Source organism: Vombatus ursinus, unplaced genomic scaffold, assembly GCF_900497805.2.
Source record: "Vombatus ursinus unplaced genomic scaffold, bare-nosed wombat genome assembly UNPS02005659.1, whole genome shotgun sequence".
Classification (NCBI taxonomy): domain Eukaryota; kingdom Metazoa; phylum Chordata; class Mammalia; order Diprotodontia; family Vombatidae; genus Vombatus; species Vombatus ursinus.
This window is the reverse complement of record NW_020945437.1, coordinates 779,844-801,437: the sequence shown is the minus strand read 5'-3', so window position 1 is coordinate 801,437 and position 21,594 is coordinate 779,844. Positions and strand designations below refer to the sequence as shown.

Sequence of the window (21,594 nt, the reverse complement as noted above, 5' to 3'; positions counted from 1 at the left end):
TTGTCTAAAATCTGTATTGACAGAAAATCAGCATAAAGGAATTATTCTGCATAAATATTTTCAAGGTGAGGCCTCAGCAGAAAATGAATGAAAGTTCTTGTTATTTTTTAAAAATAAAAGGAAAAAAATATTGCTAAAGAAAATGTTGACCTGGTACTAAACAGAATATGCCTAGATGTTAACACCTTTTAAAAAATTTTGTTGTTAATCAGAGAAAGGAAGAGGATGAACTTGGACCTTTGGGAGATAATGCAGATGTGGCCAAAGTGTCAAATGACAAAAAACAGGTGAATGAATTAAAAAAGCAAAACATAGCTTTATCCATATCTATCTGTGTTATCTACCTGCCTACCTATCCACCTAATCTGTTAACCTGACTGATGTGCAATAGCTCTCTGGTCACGTATGTCTAGAGTGAAGGTGTTGGACTGGATTGCCTCTGAGGGCCCTTCGGCCCCAGATCTATGCATTGGCCGTGTAAGCTGAGGTGGCAGTCAGGGTCTTTTTGGGTGTATGTGCTTTGTTAAAAATGCAACGTTGAAAGTCAGTACAACTAAGTTTCCTTATGAACTGTATTGATTTCTTTCAATGCATATAGTATTTTAAGAGGGTATTCAGTCATTCCTCTTAGAATTCTTTTTTGTCCACTCATTTTCAGGATGGACAGTTTTTTACTAAGGGAGTTTTTGTTGGCTCTTGATTAAGCCACTCAACGATAATCAACAAAATCATAAGTATTGTATATTTAAAATATTTTTTCGAACAAAACCTTAAATCAGTGTACTATAAATTGAAAGCTTATATTAATTATTGCAGGACTCTGTTCTTTAGAAAAAGGAATTATAAATAATCAACCTAAGTTTATAGTAGATTATAAAAAGGGAATCTTGTTGTACCAACTTCGTACTTATTTTAAACGAACTAATATTTGAATTAGTGCTCAGGACTTATACAGACAATTAAGCCTAACTAAAATAGTATCCTCTAAAAGGGTCCAAATGTCTTTTATTTTGTATACGTATACATATATATATTTATACGCACACATATTATTTTATTAATATCTAGAGTGAAAATTCAGCATACAGAATATTGTAAATAGCAATATTGTGGTGGCACTGAGAAGAGGAAAGTGTTGACTAACATCATAAAATATTCCTGTTAGTAAGAAATGTGAGATTAAGAAATGAAGTAAGAAACAGATTCCCTTTCATTTGAAAGTAGTAAAACAAGATTTGTCATTAATTTTTATAAGGGATTTTGTATCTTTTTCTTGTGATTTAGATAATAAACTCTTAGAACTGGAAATGACCTTAGAGATTATTTTTTCTATTTTTTATGATAGCCTTAGGCCTCTGCAAAGAGGCAAAAAAATAGTTACCTCAAAATGATTTTTACATTTCTGAAAATCATTTTAAGTTGCCTGTGAGATATTGGGATTTAGCCTTGCTGTGATTTGAAATTTGTCCTACTCTTTTAAAAATGCATGTATTTTGTATAAATAGTATTCAGTCTAAGCTAGATCTGGCCTCCAGTGAAAAGGGACCACAAGGTCTGGAAGGTCTTAACAAGCTAGAAGGGCTTTGAGTGTGAGTTGAGTGGAGCACTGTGTTTTTATGTCTGTTGTCTATGCACTTGCCTGCCTTAAATTTGAAGAGATGCATCACCACAAAGCTGGCTGGTTGGTAAGGAATTCAGCTGTATCTCTTGAAGACCATTTTCGAGAGTCCCGTACTGATAAAATCACAGATACTTGAAAGGTTGAAGTATAAATAAATAATTTGTTATGTTCTGTGTTTATTTTGCCTTTGTGCTCATTTAAAAGATTTTTTTTTTTGACAGTAGGAGTACATATTAGTGTAGATATCTCATGTTATTTCTGGTTCTGTGAATGTAAGTTGTTCATCTAAAATACAAAAAAGTTTTATTAGGAAAATGAGCTACTAGTGCAATTATGCAGCAAGGTGGTGAGGAGAAAACGGGGAATGAGGCACCATTGTATAGTGTTGAGTGCTGGATCGACACTACCTGGAAGCAGGTAATTTGCATTTGAAATCCTGCTTAGATACTTAATAGTTCTTAGGTAAATCACTTTAACTTTCTGAGCCTCAGTTTCTCCATAAGTAAAATGAGGATAATAATACTTATACTAATTACCTCATAAGGTTGTTGTGATGAAAAAGCTATATGAATATGGTTATTTATTAAGCATCTACTTAACATTTAATATTTATTAAGCACTTACTATGTGCCAGGCCTTGTGCTAAGCACTGGAGATTTTAAAAAAAGAAAAAAAGAGAGAGGTAAAAAGCAGGCCCTGCTCTCAAGGGATTCACAATCTAATAGGGGATATAAGATAACAGAGGAGAGACACTAAAATTAAAAGGGGTTGGGAAAGGCTTCCTGTAAAATAGGATTTTAGTTAGGACTTAAGAATCCAGGGAAGTGTGTAGGCAGAGATGGAGAGGAAGAACATCCTAGGCATGGAGAACAGCCAGAAAAAAGCCTGGGCCAAGAGATAGAGTATCTTATTTATGGAATAGCCATGACATCAGTGTCACTGGATCAAAGAGTATGTTGGTTGTTGTTGACAACAGTAATAATAAATGCTGAATCCCTGAAAATAGATAGTAAATATATTGATTCTTCTCTAGAACAGTCTATTCTTAGTTGCCTGTGTTTAATTGTAGATTACTTAGTGAACAAGATCACATGAATCCTCTTTCATAATTGTCAGTGAAATAAAGCAAAATCAGGATCCAGAACAATGATTCACTAAAAGCATTTAGTTTCCCTAAATCCTTTTGAGAATCTTATTAAATCACACTGCCTAAGTGGAATGCAACTTTGGAATTTTTCAGAATTTCTTTAACTTTAGAATAGAAAATCTTTGCCCAAAATTCTGATGTTTTGACTAGACCATCATAAAGTAAAAAAAAGAAAAAGTAATAAATTATATTGTAAAGTAAATAGGATTCCTAGGAATCTAAGCAAGAAAGTGTATACAAAGTTGGTTCAGAAGCTTACCTAAATAAAATTAAGTCAACTGAGCCTTATTTAAGTTTTCACTTATTATTTATTAGAGTAACTTTGAAAAATTCTTCCATAGCCAAGATTTCCCACGTAACTACCATCTTTTTTTTTTTGGTTGGGCAATTAGGGTTAAGTGACTTGCCCAGGGTCACACAGCTAGTAAGTGTCAAGTTTTCGGTCTGAGGCCGGATTTGAACTCAGGTCCTCCTGACTTCAGGGCCTGTGCTCTATCCACCGCGCCACCTAGCTGCCTCTTAATTACCATCTATTACCAGCAATTAAGTAAATCTCATGGCAAAATCAGTGTACTATAACCAGTTGTGGCAGTCATTTTGGTTGGTTCAATATAGTGAAATGAATTTTAATGGTGATATTTTTGGATACGTGACATCAGTGAGTCACTTCTGTTTTGTTTTGTTTTGCTTTATGGTGAGACGATTGGGGTTAAGTGACTTGCCCAGGGTCCCACAGCTAGTAAGTGTTACGTGTCTGAGGCTGGATTTGAATTCAGGTCCTCCTGACTCCAAGGCCAGAGCTCTATTCACTGCGCCACCTAGCTGCCCCTTCAGTGAGTCACTTCTGAAAGCAACATTTTTACTTACTTTCCAGCTTACTAAGAGGAGCTTGAAGTAGGCTAATAAAGTGAATAAAGAGAGTTTGTGTTTAAAACCTTGACATTCAGATAAATACGAGAGAAAAAAAGTAGAATTCTTGGTTCTCCAATTTCAAGATAAGTTTAGTGTTTTACTTGAAAATTCAGTTCATATTGCCCTTTTTTGATACATTAACTGCATTCTTCTAGATTTATACAAAAACTAGATCATTTTGTATAAAAAAATCTGTATACTGAATTATAAAGTCAAAAGCAGTAGAAAAATAACTAGACTTGTGTTTCTGTAGGAAAAAATGAATCTTACATAATATCACACGTAATCCTACTTTTCATTTCTGGGAACAATCTGAACTTGTCAGCATACAACCTTAGTGCAACTAATTAATTGTTTGATTAGTACATTTAAATCTTCCACACACCCCCTGCAAAAAGTCAGATCCATCCAAATTCTTTGCACTGATTTAAAGCACATTTAGAAGGAGGATGTGATGGAGAGTGGAGGAATACTGACTTGGGAATGAGAAGACTTGGGTTCACATTCTGATGCTGTCAGTAACTTGTCTGACCTAGTCAAGTACACCAAACCTTCACATTTCCTTAGCTGTGAAAGCTACCTCACAGGGTTCTTAGGAGGAAAGTGCTTTGTAAGCATTATAATAAATATAAAGGTGAGCTATTTTTTAAAAGCACACATAATAAAAAATGCAGTTCCTATTTCAGTGGGAGTTCTCTTGATTTCAGTGAACTTGAATACTTAAGTAGCCTGCATACGGCTGTTTCATTACTATGTTTAGCAGTATGTCTTGAGCAAGAAATCACTTGATCTCCCTAGTCTTCAGTTTCTTTATCTGTAAAACAAGAGGGTTGGAGTAAGTGGTTTCTGAGGTCTCTTCCATTTCTAAATCTATAATCCTAGGCCTAGTAGAAAGAGCCTTTTAAAATTATTCTATAGCTATTTTCCAGTCATGTAAAAATCATTGTTGATTTTAACTTAACAAGAAAGGAGGTCTTTTAAGTGGATGTTCCTTATCATTTGGTCTTTATTGTCCCTAGTGGGTATGATTGATAACAAAGAGATTCTAGTACCTTTTTTTTAATTGAAAAAAAATGCATTTTTGTCAGGATCTCTTTCTTTAGGTGCTTGCCATTTCTGCAACTATTCACCTTACAAAAATGTCATCGTGATAAGTCCAATGTGAATATTCCTAAATGAGGTTGTTTTAGAAAGAGGATCAAGGAGCCTCCAATTTGCACTGCCAGTAGAAATCACTCAGTTTTAATTAGCCTTGTGTAAGCTTCCTGAATAGATTTTTTTTAAAGGGTGCTATCCATGTGCATGCAAGATTGCAATTTGGCCCCGACCTTTTGTACGTTCTATTTTCTTTTGGAACTTTAAAGCAGATTCTTTCCCTATAATTTTTGGATATTTTTTTTCGTGGTTGAAGAAAATACTTCAGTTTCCTGATTTTATTTTAAATAAAGTAATTAGTGTTTCCCTCTACTTTTTAGATGGTTGACTCAAAGAATAAACTTCCTATCAAACTGTTCTGTCTAGAAATTACATTGAGGCATTCCAGAGAATATCATGTTTCAGTCAGTAAATCAGCTGGCATTTACTAAGTGCCTACCATGTACCTGACTCTGTATTAGGCATAGGAATAAAAAAAAAAAAAAGCCAAAAACAAACCAAAAAAACCAGGCTATGTTCTCAAGGAAATCAAGGATTCATATCCAAAATTGGGATGCAATTCATATTTTCAAAATGTTTTATTTAGTAGAGTTCCCTCTGTGTGGTGCTTTCTCAAAAGTTTTTTTTTTTTTAATTTGTTTGTTTTTGTTTTAAGGGGACCTTAAAGTGAGGTTTAGATTTATACAAAAGCTAGAGCATTTTGTATAAAAGAAACCTATATACTGAATCATACAGTTGAAAACAATTTAAAAAAAAACTAGAACTGTGTATCTTTAGGGAAAAAATAATTTTACATCATTTTTTATGTTAAGGGAACCTTAAAGTAAGGACTGTGACTTTACAGTGAAATCCCTTTTTTCCCTTTAACTAAATAGCACATTCTAAGCACACAGTAGCCGCACGTGCACATCTGATCCTGCCAGTGACTTTCACACTAAAGGATTGAGGCAGACAGTGAGGCTCTTTTGCCTTTCCTTGACATAATTTATTCTCTTGCTTTATCTTTTTGTCCAGGGTGGGGAATCTGCAGCATTAAGGCTGCCCATGGCCTCATCAGGCCAAAGGCCGCACTTGAGGATGTAGAAGGTCCCCTACCCCTGCTTTTGTTCTTCTCTCTGCTTTACTGTAGACAGATGTGCTCTTCTCCCTTCATCCATCTCACTCCACCTTCAAGACTGCATTTGTTTTATACCTTGTGGCTCCCTCATCATCTCTGTCTCTGTCAGAATTCAAACAGCTTCTTAAACTCTGTGTCCTCCTTAAGAAGCCTGTGCCTGATTAGAAAACTGGTGATCTATACCTTGCTGTATGTCTCCTTTTCACGTACTTTGGGTTCTGCTTATTGTAAAATCCTAATTTTCGTAATTTACTGCATAAGTAATATATAAGGTATGATGTTAAAGTTATAAAGTAGTATATAAGGAGTGAAAGTAAAGACAGGTTCCACATACCACAAATGAAAGTCAGGTTTATTGCTTTATAATCACACTTCTGTGTCCTGTACATCTTTTAGCATCATTATTGTCAGTTATCTAGCATTTAAGTGCCCACGCTGTACTGAGCTCTGGTAATACAAAGAAAGGTTCAAAAAAAAACAAAACAGTCCTTGCTCTTGAAGAGCTCAGTCTAAAGGAGGGACAATATGCAAACCCAGAGGGCAGGCTCTAAGATTAAAGAGGTCTGGGACAGAATTCTTGCTGAAGGTGAGTCATTACCTGAGAACTGAAGGAAGCCAGGGGAGCCAGGAGAGAGGTGGAGATAAGGAAGGAGGGCATTCCAGGCATGACAGACAGCTAGTGATAATGCTTGGAGTTGGGAGATGGGGTGATGTGTGCAAGGTCCAGCAAAGAGGCCAGTGTCACTGGATAACAGAGTAAGATGTAAGAAGGCTGGAATAGAAAGAGGGAGGCAGGTTAAGAAGGGCTTTAAAAGCCAAACAGAGGAGTTCATATTTAATCCTGGAGGTAATAGGGAGCCACTGGAGTTTATTGGGTGGGGAAATGGGTGTGGGGGGCGTATCTTGAGAGGTAAGAACTTACCTCTTGCTTAATTGTTTTGTGCAGTGTCTAACATCATTATCATTAACAGATTTTTTTTTTTTAAAGGCAGTTGGGGTTAAGTGACTTGCCCAGGGTCACACAGCTAGTAAGTGTCAAGTGTTTGGTCTGAGGCCGCATTTGAACTCAGATCCTCCTGACTTCAGGGCCGGTGCTGTGTCAACTGTGCCACCTAGCTGCCCCAAATATAATCAAATTTATTTATTTATTTTTAGTAAGGTAATCGGGGTTAAGTGACTTGCCTAGGGTCACCCAGCTAGTATGTGTCAAGTGTCTGACACTGGATTTGAACTCAGGTCCTCCTGATTCCAAGGCCGGAGCCCCTAGCTGCCCCCCATTAACAGATTTTGATAAATGCTTGGGATTGTGATTCCCCAAAGAATAATTTGTATTTATTTGAATCTTGTCTTTCTTTAATATCTTAGTCCCTCTTATAATAGTTAGATTCTATGTGATAGCTGATTCATTAACTTGAGATTTTCCTTCTCTGCTTCAGTATTGTACTATGAAATTAGACTTATTATGACATTGCTGTTATAGACTGTGGTGCAGAAGGAGGACCTTAGATCTCAGCCTAATTTGACCCCTTCATTGTATAAGCAGGTGAGGGAACTAGGGCCCAGAAAAGTGAAGTCATAGGCCTAGGATTGGAACTTAGGTCCTATGACTCCCAAACCTGAGCTTTTTCCATTTTATTGCACTGCTTTATTCATTACCCTGGAGACTTCCATCCTTCTAAAAACTCAAGCTGACATATGCCTAGCTGTTATCTCCTGAGATGTTGATAGCTAAAATTCAGTCGGGAGAGGATAAAAACATATCAATCTAACAGCAGTTAGCATGTAAAAAAAAAAGGTAGTTAAAATATATTACCCCAGAAGATTCCCTCTATCCTAGTTAGCAAAAACATTGAACCCATCACTGACTGTTTTATACTTTAATCTTTTAGTAGGTGGTAGGTCAGAGATTGATGTTTTTTGATAAATTCATTGAATATACTTAATATTGCTATTTTGTTGTCATTCCCTGATTTGTAATCCAACTTTTTAGTAATAATTTAGGTGTTTTTTGGTTTTTTTTTAAGTTAATGACTCTGTTGTCCCTCAGAAATACTACTACTTTGTGATTCTGGGATGGGTACTCTATGGAACATGGTCCTTACCGTTTTCAGAACTAAAAAAATTAACTTATTTGTACATTGTATTATGTATCTCCAGACCAAGCTAACTTAGGACATCTACAAGCTTTGTGAATAGTTTATAATAGAATATGGAGTGGGAACTCTTCAACATAGTTAAGTAAGCATTAAACTTTTACAGTGTTTATTTAGAATAAATTCACCAAACTCAGCTAACATTTATTAAGTGCCTACTGTGTGCAAACTATGCAAGACTTTGGGGTTTCAAAAATAAATATGGTATAGCACCTTCCCTCAAGATGTTTCTGCTCATTCCGTTTTCAGATGAGGAGGCCAGTCCGTTTATTTTATTACAGCAAGCCAAGTGTTATCTATGATATGCTCTCTCAATGTGTCATTTCTAATGAAATAATATTTTGTATTTTGATATAGGTGAAGAAAACTGGTCTTGTGGTGGTGAAAAACATGAAAATTGTTGGTCTCCATTGTTCTAGTGAAGATTTACATGCTGGGCAAATTGCTCTTATTAGGCATGGGTCTAAGATGAAAAACTGTGATCTTTATTTTTCCAGAAAACCATGTTCAGCTTGTTTGAAAATGATTGTAAATGGTAAGTGTAGAAATGTATATCGGAAACAAGTGTCCTTGATGAAATAAAATTTAGCTGAGAACACTCTATAGTAATTAGCTACAAGGAGATAGCATGTTAAAACCTGTGTTCTAGTATGCCACTGACTGACTAGTAGTCTTAACTTGAGTAGGCTACTTTAACCTCTGTGCCTCAGTCTTTTCACCATTAAGTTGGAAGAAATAGACTGTCTAGTTCTAATTGCTAAAAAATCTGATTCTGTTCTCATAATGGATGTCTAAGAAGATAATTCTTTCAACAAATATTTATTGGATCTACCATATATGGAGATTCTGGGAATTTACAGATTACTCTTGTCCTCAGGAAGGCTTTAGCAGGGAGATAAAACACATGAAATGTAAAATAAAAATTCAAGGCAGTATTTACAAAAATCAAATGAGTAATATAGTAAATAACGGATTTCAAGGAAGAGAGAGGTCATTGTAAGTTGATGTGGTTGGACAGAGCTTCATGGAGGGAGTGGATCTTGAGGGATAGATAGAATTTAGGACAGAAAACATGAGGAAAGTCGTAGAGGTAATAAGAACCAAGTAGTGTTCAAGGATCAATGAGTAGACCTAGGGTGTTTGTGTTCTTAAATATTAAGAATTAGATTAAAAAGGACAAATTGTTGAGGGCCTTGAATGCCAGTCACATTTGGAGTTTTACCTTCTATCTTAGAAGTCCTCCTTTTTGTGGGGAGTAGTTATTTTTTTATTTAACCAGAAGCCCTAAGATGGCCCATGGGAAGGAGGTTGGGAGTGGGGAAGAACCAATGATTGAGAACCATGGGGCATTTCCAGGGTGGCAGAGTATGTGGTGAAAAGCCATTGACAGGGCTTTCTCCTTGAGACTTTCAGGTATATTTCTATTGAGGGGGGAAGCTATGATACTGAGTTTTGGCCTGATTTCCTTGCCCACTGAAAATGTTGGCACAGAAGGGAAGTAAAGTACAGAGCTGTACAGGGCAGGTTGATCAGGGCGTGGCAATTTTGAGAATGCTAACAATACTTACTTGATTTCAGCTGGTGGAAACCACTAAGTTTAGTATCTAGTTAATAAGAATAATTAAAACTACCAGATGACTTACTCCTTGACACTCCCTACTCCTTACATCCTGGGTTATCTCCTCTCTGGTCTGTAACCTGGCTGTGCTCTTCCTCCTACATCCTCCATAGAGCAGTGTCCCTGGGACTCTTCTCTCATAGGATCTTGTGTCCTCTTTTGGCATCTTAGGGCATCTTTAATGCTACTTGTTCTGAGTTCCAGAATTATTAGTTTTAGCTCTGACAAGGTGACAGCTGAGTGCCCTTCCATCTACATGGTTAGTTTCTGAAATTGATTTATTACTTGTGGTCCACCACTTGGAGGACAACAACTTGCTGTTGGTAATTGGGAGTTGAGCAGGGTTTAAGCATGGTGAGAGCAATGTTTTTTTTTTTGTTTGTTTTTTTAAAGCAATGTTTTAAGAAAGATAGATCTGACAGTATTGCACAGTATGGTAAGTAGATGAGGAAAGGCTAGGGGTTGTTTATGTTCTCCTAATGGACACTATTACAGTGCTCTAGGTGGGAGATAAGTGCCTGGAATAGGGTGGTAAGAGAAAGTAAGATACGGATGCAGAGAAAAGAAAAGAAGAATTTAGAATGCCTGATAATAGATTGGATGGGGGACAAAATTAAAGGATAAATTAATCCCTTCTTTTCATAAAGAAGCAGTGGACTACATATGAAGAGTGCTAGATATACTTTCAGGCATGGCTGCTATATCATTTTACTTTGCTCTACTGTTTTTTCCTTATTACATGACTATGAATTTCTATAATTGGTTAACTTCAAATGCCAGCCTGTTTGCCACTCAAAATTTAGAAGTACTACAAGTACTTCTTTAGAAGTACTACGAGACATGAATAGGGGAGTTTGGTCCCACTGGCATCTAGGATAATGTTTCTTTCTCTGGGTCCAGTATCTTCTCTCTTTGTCTTCCCATTTACATCTTCGTTTCTTCTGATTTTATCCATCCTTGTTTTGTTATTCATCTGAAAGTTACATATGACCATTCCACTCTTGAGCTCAGTAAATATTTATGTGTAGGCCCAAGTATTGTACATAGGCAAATGAACAGGGTGCTTCTAAAAGGAGAACATACTGAAAGCCTTCTTAGACTTGTGAAGAATTAGGGTTTATTGTGTTAGAAATTAGGAATTAAAAATAATCTTATATGGAGGGGAAAATAAAGGTATGTTCAATTTTCCTTCCATTAAAATTGTCTGGATTGGTTCAGTGAGATAATGAAATGGAGGAAGCTGGAAGCAGTCGTCAGTAGAACTCCTTTAGAATGATGTTGGGGGTGGGGGGAAGACCTGTATATAACCTCATATAAGAAAGCTGGGTATATACCATTACATATTATATGTAATCATATTTACTCTTTCTGTTGGGAGATATGGTTTGATCCTCTCAGATGGTCAAATCCTTTAATAATTGGGTTTCTACGGGTTTTATTGTGCTTCCCTATCTTTAGCAATTGTTTTCTTTTTGTTTTTGGGAGGTAATTGGGGTTAAGTGACTTGCCTAGGGTCACACAGCTGGTAAGTATTATGGGTCTGAGGCCAGATTTGATAGCTATTGTTAAGATAGTGAAGTGAACATTTCTGCAGCATCTGCCACTGGCACAAGGGCCTTTTATAAGGATTTTTCCTTCTTACCTTCTTTATCTTTTTTTTTTTATGGCAGTTGGGGTTAAGTGACTTGCCCAGGGTCACACAGCTAGTAAGTGTCTGAGGGCAGATTTGAACTCAGGTCCCCCTGACCCCAGAGCTGGTGCTCTATCCATTGCGCCACTTAGCTGTCCCCTTCCTTTCTTTATCTTGAATAGTTGTTGCTAGAAACACGTGGGCATCAGTTTTCATCAACCATGGTACTAATTTGGAGGTTTTACCAGCAGAGCTGATTTGGGAATGGGGATGTTACAATGGCAAAAAAATGATTTCCCTAATTTGCTTTGAAGAAGCCACCATAATTCCTTTGCACTCCAAGAAGTCAAGAAGAATAAGAAGCAGACATAGGTAGAACACTGCCTCTTAGTTAACTTTCTGAGTCTTGTAGACTTTAACCTCTATAAGGTCAGGCACTATAATCTGTTTCAGCACTAGATCTGTGATCTGACTGTCCTGAGCTTTGTCTACCCCATCCTTCTATCCCACCCATGTAGTTTTCTGCATATAGTGTTTATTAATAAATGTTTGAATGAATGAACTACTTTGGTGTGGCAAAATGCGTTGGAGATGACTGATCCCACCCACATCTACTTAGCAATAGCCTCCCCTTCCAAGAGTAGAAGACATCACTATTCATGGGATAACCAAAAGGTTTAATGACATAACAAAGGATTTTATTAAATATCTTGTAAACTATGCCAGAAACCAAAGTTCAGAAATTTCCATACTGTAAACAGTGCTATAACTTACGGATTTCAAAGCTCTCTCATCCCACCAATAGCCCTGGGATCATGTTTTGAAAATCACCGCTTCTAGTAGCACCTTTCTTGAGTCTGCGTCATGGGCAGATCTCTGATGGACCTTGAGGACCTCTGATGGACCTCGCCTTGTTGATGGTGGGTTTATCCCATAAATCCCAGGTATCAGGGTCTTTCAGATGATGTTCAGATTTGTTCAAGATGTTTAAGATCTTTTACATCTTGTGTTCCAGCTGGAGTGAACCGAATTTCCTACTGGCCTGCTGATCCAGAAATAAGCTTGCTTACTGAAGCTTCCAATCCACTGAGTACTGGAGATGCAAAACTGGATGCCAAGGCAGTGGAAAGATTGAAGTCAAACAGTCGAGCCCATGTGTGTGTGTTGCTTCAACCTTTGGTGTGTTATATGATGCAGTTTGTAGAGGAAACCTCCTACAAATGTGATTTTATTCAAAGAATTGCAAAAACACAGCCTGGCTTTAACTCTGACTTTTATTTTGAATGTAAACAAGAAAGAATAAAGGAATATGAAATGTTATTTCTGGTTTCCAATGAAGAAATGCATAAGCAAATATTGATGACTATAGGCTTGGAGAACCTGTGTGAAAATCCATACTTTAGCAATCTAAGGCAAAATATGAAAGACCTTATTCTGCTTTTGGCCACAGTAGCTTCCAGTGTGCCCAACTTTAAACACTTTGGATTTTATTGTAGCAATCCAGAGCAGATTAATGAAATTCACAATCAAAGCTTACCACAAGAAATTGCAAGGCACTGCATGGTACAGGCCAGGTTATTGGCCTACCGGACTGGTGAGTTGCTCTTAGTTTGTAAATTGGGGCTTGCTGGTAATATATTTAGATCAAACATCGCTGCAATTCATTTAATTCATGTTAGCATTTCTTTTGCTTTTAAACACTCATAATTTGCCTCCTTATAGCATAGATGAGTGGGACACTTGGCTAGGTAGCAGTAGTATTAAAATAGTGTTATAATTCCCTGTGATCTATTTGCCACATTTATGTAGTCAAGTTGTAATTACTTAGGGTGTGATTGTCTAGGGGAATTCTTTTCTTTTGCCTTTGACCCCTCTCACTGCTTGTTAGCCCCTCCACCAGAGGGCAGGCAGAAGAGAGAAAGTAAGCAAAATTCAGCAGTCAGTTTTAGTACTTTAGCAGCTCTGGAGAAAGGTTCCATTAGGAACCATTTTATATGTGAGGAAACTGAGGATTAGGTAGGATAAGAGTTTTGTATTAAACTTATTTAAGTATCCATTGCACTTACTTCTCCTCCCACCCACCTTTGATCTATAGACCGCTGAAAGGTGCCTGTGATCCAGATCGATTTCCCTTTACCTAATTAGTTGAATGTCATTCTAGTTAGTGCATATCAAAATAGTTTTCCTTCAGAAATCCAAAGACAGCAAGTTATAGTGTGATAGCAGAGTCATTTGTCCTTTTCTGAACTTCAAAAAACGTGTGTGTAGTTCATGAAACTGCTGGTTGAAGACAGTGTATCTAACAACAGCTACTTTCATAATATGTAAAGATGGACTTTGAAGAGCAGCCTGGTATACCGAGTGGGAAAAAATGCCAGACTTGCAAATTCTTCCTTAGACACTATAGTTGTGTGATCATGGGCCAATGACTTCATTTCTCAGACCCTCAATTTCCCCATCTGTAAAATGGGAATAATAACACTTGTACTATCTTTTAGAGTGGGTATGGGAAAGGCACTTTGCAAACCTTAAAGCACTGTCTCTCCTCTGTCTTCCTCATATATACATATGTATACATTTGTATATATGAGTTGTTATTGAAGGCACAAATTTCAAAATAAACTTGAAAGTTATTTTATTCAAAAAGTATAACCAGTCTATTTCACATTGATTGTGAATGATACAGATGATATAATTTATCCCAGTTTTGACTAGAAAAAGTAAAAACAGAATGTGTTTCATTTTCTTTGGGCCTTTTTTGCTTCATGTTATTCAGGCAAAAATTACTCCATTTAAAAGCAAAGAGATCTGTTGTTTTTTTATTAGAAATTGTTGATTTGATCAGCTGTTAGTTCCTTTATTTCCACCATAAATTAAGCTTAAATCCAAGGTGCTTTATGTTTACTGTTTTTAATGTCAGAAACCTATAAAATGAGACTTCTAAATCAAATTGTTTGAAACCACAATCAGACTGTAAAATATCCCTGCCGACCTTCTGTGATCTTAAGAGAAACAGTCTGAAAAAGAAAGGGGTTGGGCTGAGCAATCCTTAAGGTTTTCTCTAGCTTCTGTAAGTCTGTGCCTCAGAATACTATTGGGCCAAACCTCAGAATTTGCCTCAGTCACCATGAATCGGAGCTTCTCACTGTTGTCGACTGAGTGAACAGTGAGAGCAACAAAGATAGCAAGAAGCGTTTCAGTAAAATTTGAGAATTAGATGAAAGTATATTTAGGTATTTCTTCCGTAGCTTTGAGACTTCCTAAACAGGCACTAAGTCTTGGATAGATGAGAACTGATTTCTGCATTTCCCTCGCAGAGCAGGTGAGGATGTGCAGTAAGGTTCCTTACCCTGGGAGTTCCCTCTACGGGATGTTAATAGATCCAGTCCCTACACCTATTAAAAACCTGTAATGAAGATTTTTTTGTCATTCATTCTCTTCTTTACCAGAACTGACGGACATTCTTATTCTTTCTGACAGTTATCAGATTGAAATTAAAGGGGTTGATCCCCAAATGAAAAATCCATAATTACATTGTTTGCTTAAGCCCAGGATACCATATACCAATATGATCTTGTTGGGGAAATCTTGGTTATAAATAACTCAATACTTTGTGCCTATGATAAGGCTGGGATTATAAAGGATACTAAGCTGTAAGTCTAGAGCAGAGTTCTAGCCACAACTTTTCCATACCCATTTTGTTGATCTATAACAGCGAGGTGGTGCCATGGTGCACTGAGCGCTGGGCTTGAAAGTCAGGAAGACCTGATTTCCAGTCTAGTCTCAAAAACTTACCAGCCACATGACCTTGGGCATGTTACATAACTCCTGTCTCTCTGTTTCCTCATGTGTACAATGGGGATAGTAATACCACTTATCACACAAGATTATCTTGAGGCTAAAATAAGAATGTTTGTAAGGTGTTTTGCAAACCATAAAGAGTTATATATAAATGCTAGTTAGCTAGTGTTTAGATGATGAAATCTGTACCTACCTCAAGGAATTTGAGAGGAAAAATAACCAAGTTGACAATTGCTTTTGAAAACAAAAAAGAAACAAATGTTGGGTGACAGTCCCACTATCCTAAATCCTAAATCTGAGTGGAAAATTTTGCTTTGACAGAAGTGAAGTATTAGGGAGTATTCACTGCTATAAATGGGTATATAAATACAGATTCAGTCCTTAGAGTGAGTTTTTTTCCTCTTAGATCTAAAGAATTAATTCTATTATCAGCTACTCCCCTGGTCAAATATCAGTGACATGAGGTTTCTTTGTGTTTATACTGAAGAAATTGGTTTTTCAACATGCTATTTAATCCACTGGGAGAAGGGAGACCCAAATTCTGCTGAAAAAGATCTCAGGATGGTTGCACAGCTGTGGGACCTTTAGAGTGGGCCTGTTTTTCAAGCTTAGCTTCATTAATACTCTTACACTAATGACTCTGACATAATTATAAAATGTTTTTTTAAATATCAAAGTTAACCTTGCCAAGTTTGAAACTAACATATTGGTGGGAGGAGAAGCAGACCCATAAAACTTGGACTTGAATTTTTTTTGTTTCAAATTTCTGTTTATTATACACAATATAATTTTTCTTAGAACAGAGGTTTCAATCTTATTATATTTTGTGTTTATGACTTCTGTCACTCGCTTCAGAAATGAACTCAGGGTCACACATTGAGCCTTTTGTTCCTTCTTGAGGTAAACTGAGAAAGGCAGAGAAGGAGCAAAATGTGTTTTAAACAAAATCTTCTCAATAAATCTTGGAGCAACTGTTTAAATAATTTTTTAAATGTATTTGTTTCTCACATGCTTTCAGTTTTCCCACAAGACTATTCCTATTAGGTTTTTATGTCTTTTCCATGATTACAGTATGCCAAAGTGACAGGAGGTGAGATCTGGAGATTTCTGTGAACAATGTGAACCTTAAAGCCACTATTTTAGAAACTTTTACATAATTTAATCATCTTCTTTGGGTGGAAAGATTAGGAACAGTGACATGCTAATTTAGAGAAAGATTTGAAAAGTTCCACTTAGCCCTGGTTGTGCCTATGATATAGTCTGCCTGCAGGCACTACTGAGCTAATCTCACTCATCTTAAATAGTTCATAGCAATAACAATTATGTTGTTGAGTCATTTTAGTCATGTCTGACTCTCTCTCACACCATTTGGGATTTTCGTGTCAAAGATACCGAATGGTTTGCCATTTCCTTCTCCAGCTCATTTTACAGATGAGGAAACTGAGGCAGTCAGGGTTAAGTGACTTGTCCAGGGTCACACAGGTAGGAAATGTCTAAGGCCAGATTTGAATTCAGGTCTTCTTGACTCCAGGCCTGACGCTCTATCCAGTGCTCCGCTTAGCTGCCCTTAACAGTTAAAGAGCCCTTTAGATTTCCTCACAACAGTCTTGTGAGCAAACACGCCCCCATTTTAAAGTTGAGGAAATTAAGGCTCAAGGTTTCAGAGCTAGTGCGTGGCAGAGCTGGGACTTGAAAGTAGACACTGTCTCCAAACCCAGTGCCCTCCCCAGTCTCTGGCTGTCAGAAGATGGTGTCTGTGGTCTGCTCAGCCATCCCAGCCAAGCACTGGCATGCAACACCTGACTTTCTACACTGGAATCCTTCCAGTTCCAATTCAGTACCTTTCTGGGAACAATGAAGAGGCCTGTTGTTGCCAAAGCAACAGTGGAGCTTTTTTTGGAAGAGCTCTGGACGTAGGAGCTAGAAGACCTGTGGCTAAATTCTGGCTTTGGAATTGCTTTAAATTATATTTTAGTTCAATTAACAGAAATATTTCTGCCCTACCCTCCATTGAAATAAAAGGAAAAAAAGCCTTTATAAAAATAATCATAGATCTGACATTTCTTAGCTATGTGATGATGGGAAAGTAATTTAATATTTCCAAGTCAGTTTCCTCATCTGCAAAGTGGGTATGACACTTGTCCTACTTACTTAAAGCACTATATAAGTGTGAGTTATATTATGATTTTAGTTTTTCTTATAAGAAAACGCTTTTTCCTCCAAACCCTAGGTGGCTCAAATTTCTTACTAAGTTAAACCCACCCTTTTTTTTTTTTTTTCGGTTGATTTTTTTCAGAGGATCACAAAACAGGAGTTGGAGCTGTGATTTGGGCCGAAGGGAAATCTGTATGTATGAAAGAACTCTTAGCAATTCCATTTCCATTTACTCTCTATTTTGTTGCCACATTCTAATCTTAATACACTATAGGTAGAGCTTGAGCTGAGTTGGAATTTTGGTGTGTTAGATTGTTTTTAGGGTGGGCTTAGTAAGTAGGGATCCGTGAGGTCCCTGAACATTTGTCTCAATCCCACGTCAGTGGTGTTGTCTGGCTGACATGTCAGCATGTCAGGCTGAGCTGCACTAGGATTACTGGTCCAGTAGCAGCCTGGGCTCTCCTATATTTTATAGTCCCTAGGAGTCAAGGCTCTATTTCACTGTTTTATCTCTAGCATCTAGCATCTAGCATAGTGTCCTGCACACAAGGAAAAGTGCCTAATGTTTATTGAATCTAATTGAGTTTTCAGTTCAGCGCGGTAGGTTTGTTTGCTTTGTCATCTTTTTTTTTTTTTTTAAATAAGCAATTAGGGTTAAGTGACTTGCCCAGGGTCACAGAGCTAGTAAGTATCAAGTGTCTGGTCTGAGGCCGCATTTGAACTCAGGTCCTCCTGACTTCAGGGCCGGTACTCTATTCACTGCGCCACGTAGCTGCCCCTGCTTTCTTTGTCGCCTTGGCAAGGGAGTCATTGACCTTCCTTCTAAAGAAATACCTTAGCATCCTTGGGGATGGCTGTCATGAACTAATCCTTACCCTTTTAGGTGCCAGAGACTTTTATTTTGGCCATTGTTCTATAGAAACATCTGTTTTGAAAGCAGATTATACTCAGAATGTATTCATTTGGACTTGTTGAAGTGCTTTTTTAAAAAATATATGAAATGGATTGTGTATTTGCTTCTTACAGGGCGTAATTTGACTTTTTCTTGATGATACAGGGTCGTCATTATGGGCATCAGGTATTATATTGTGCTGTGACGATTGTCATATGATTCCCTGAGGAGTTTGGAGGTCTGTAGGGCTTGCTTGTTTTGAGAAAACTTGTTACTGCTTTTCTTTCTTTCCCTTTGTTAGCTAGCACTCCCTTCCAGACTGCTTTGAGCTAAGAAAGTAGATAACCACCTGTAAGAGGATTGGGTCTAGAATAACAGTAGGGAACTCCTTTGAGTTAAGTGTAGTGACTTGGTCACATTTGTCTCGGCGGCTCCGATGCCCTTCTTGCCTTTCTGGGCCGTGACTGTTCCGGAAAGTTAAAATTGCCAGGTGAAGTAGTCATTACACAAATGAGGTGTTAATAGTGTCTGTCAGATGCTCACGTTGGTCAGCTCTGATCTTTGTATTCAACTCTCATTAACTCACTATCTCATTAACTCTAATGATTGGTCCTGACTTTTTCCATGTGTCCTGGGGTCACCAGGCCCTGTCCCTGTACCTGTCCCACCAGCTGTAGAGCAGATTCTTTAGCCTCCGATTTCCGATCGAGCAGACATTGAGTGTCTGTTTTGTACCAGGTAGAGAGCTAGGCATCTACCTCCCCATGTTGTGAGGATTAAATGAGATAATAATTGTAAAATGCTTAGCCTAGGGCCTGGCGCAGAGTAAGCATTGTTGTTTAGTTGTTTTTCAGTCAAGTCCGACTCTTCGTGACCCCATTTGGGGTCTTCTTGGCAAAGATACTGGAGTTGTTTGCCATTTCTTTCTCCAGCTTATTTTACAGATGAGGAAACTGAGGCAAACAGTGACTTGCCTAGGGTCACATAGCTAATAAGTGTCTGGAGCCAGAGTTGAATTTAGGTCTTCTGACTCCGGGCCCAGCTCTTGATCTACTGCACCATCTAGCTGCACATCTTATCTAAACTTTGTATGTTGTCTAGCATTCTAGCACAGAGCCATTTTCTCAGTGGGCTTTTAGTAGATGTTTGCTGAATGAATGACATTTGATTGGACTTTTACATGAGGAGTCATTGCTTTCTCTGCATTCTAGTTTGTGTGAAGATAGTAGCCTATTTCTAAACCTTCATAAGCCAGTACTAAAGCACCAGCTTTGAAAACTGGTAGATAATTTCCTGTTGTGGCTTCTAGAACTCGGAAGAAGCAATCAAAAGCTCTGAGGTGGAAAGGAAAACCTTTTCAAATATTAAAAAATTCAGTAAAGACTCCCATCCAAGTAGCCCATTTTCTCCATTAATAAAGACTAGTCATTCTTACTGAGACCAATGTCTCCAAATCATATCGATGTGCTTGCTGATTGAAAATGTGTTTTGCCACCACTCCTCTTTCCACACCTCATGACAGGAGTTCTTATTCAAGTTACTTTTCAACTTCTTAGCCTACTAATTAATACCAGCATAAAATATCTCTTTCAGCACATCATTCAATCAACAGACATTTATAGAATTCCTTCTTTTTATCCCAAACATTACTCGATATGGGGGGGTAACCAAGAAGTATAATAATTTATGAATTCCAGGAGTTTATACATCTATTTAGATAATAACACCAAAAATATACCTTAAACAGGGAGCAGTCCCAAACATAACATAATGAGTATAAAATCCATGAACTATATGAGATTAACTGGTGCTGATTTTTTTTTTCCCTTGGAACATAACTTTGTCAGGACCACATTTCAGCAAAAAGAATTAGGCTTCATATTTATTTCTTGATGGTTTAGTCAAAGGAAATGTATGCATACCCACTGTATGCAAAGCATTATACTAGATGCTCAAGTGAAATACATGATAGACTTTGGGGAGTGTGATGTGTGCGTGTTGAATTATTTTTAAATGTCTTAATGAGTTTAAAATTAAACATATTGGCTGTTTGCTTATATTTGCAGAAAACCTGTGATGGAACAGGGGCCATGTATTTCATAGGATGTGGTTATAATGCCTTTCCTGTTGGATCTGAATATGCTGACTTCCCACACATGGATGACAAACAGAAAGACCGAGAGATAAGAAAGTTCAGATACATTGTCCATGCTGAGCAGAATGCCTTGACATTTAGGTATGGGAATGTTTTTGCATGTGGGTATATTTCTTAATAAGAGTGGGAATCTGGTGTAGAGGGTGGCTTTCTTTCAGACATTTTTGAATAGCCTTTATTTTTTAAATACAGGACAGTCATTATTTCAGGAAAAAAATTAGGATTATTTTTGCTAAATTTGGCTTTTCGTGAATGGTCTGTATCTTGGGCTCCTCAGCTAAGGCATTTTTTTTCTCCTGACAATGCTAAGTACAATGAAGCTGAACCATACTTCTCTATTTCCTGTTCCCCTTCTCCTCCACCCACCCAAACGAATACTCTTTCCTTCCCTTTCCCTCTATGCTGGAACTATTTAAAGTTTTGCTTTTAGTTCTTGTTCACACTACACTGACCCTAAATACTGAGATCGCCTTTGCTTCCTATATTTGTAGTATGTCATTTACAAAATGACATACAGTTTGTTTTAATACTTCAGGGATCCCCTTCATCCGTGGGCACTCTTTCCACCAGTGCAGATCACAGCTCCCCTGCTGTGTATTTGTCTCCACTGGTGGCTTTGGTTAAGGGTTTCATTACCTGGTGATCCATTACCTTTCCAGATGTATCAAGGCTGGTCCACAAGCAACAGAGAGCCCTTTGCTTTAGTGCTTAAAGTTGGACCTGCTGATTTTTTTTCTGTTGTCTTGCTCAGAAAACTAGGCATATACTTTGAGATGGTGAGCTCCTCAAGGGCGGGGACTGTCGTTTGCCTTTCTTTGTATCCCCAGTGCCTAGCACATTGCCTGGCACACAGTAAGTGTTTAATAAGTGCTTATCTACTGACTGACTGACTGACTGACAGACTGACAGACATACCACTATCTGGTATGATGATGTTAACACTATTAGCTGGTACAATACTGGATAAGACTTTTTTCAACAATTTTAAGACAATGTGCTAAGGCTTGTCATTCCTTGTCAGTACTAATACTATAGCTTAAAAAAGGAGGATTTGGAACTAAAATCGTCATCATGCACAGTAAAGCTTCTGGGAGAAAAGCAGAGTGTGAGTGGCCTCTTTTCAGGGTTCTTACTTCCTAACCCATAGTTTGCATGCAAAAATTTGCAAGAATTTGACCTGTGAAATCTGTTCTTTTGTTTACACTTCATTACAGTGACATTTGCTGCATTTGGTGGGGG

At 37.5% G+C, this 21,594-nt stretch overlaps 1 protein-coding gene across 1 annotated transcript in view; it reads left to right on the top strand.

Annotated features, from left to right (window-relative positions):
• Positions 1–21,594, top strand: part of CDADC1 (cytidine and dCMP deaminase domain containing 1) — a 43,751-nt gene that overhangs the window by 11,165 nt on the left and 10,992 nt on the right. Inside the window, exons 5-9 of the mRNA XM_027848072.1 lie at positions 213–287; positions 8,463–8,640; positions 12,369–12,947; positions 17,451–17,500; positions 20,267–20,436. Coding sequence (XP_027703873.1) covers positions 213–287; positions 8,463–8,640; positions 12,369–12,947; positions 17,451–17,500; positions 20,267–20,436 — 1,052 coding nt within the window. The remainder of the gene's footprint in view (positions 1–212; positions 288–8,462; positions 8,641–12,368; positions 12,948–17,450; positions 17,501–20,266; positions 20,437–21,594) is intronic.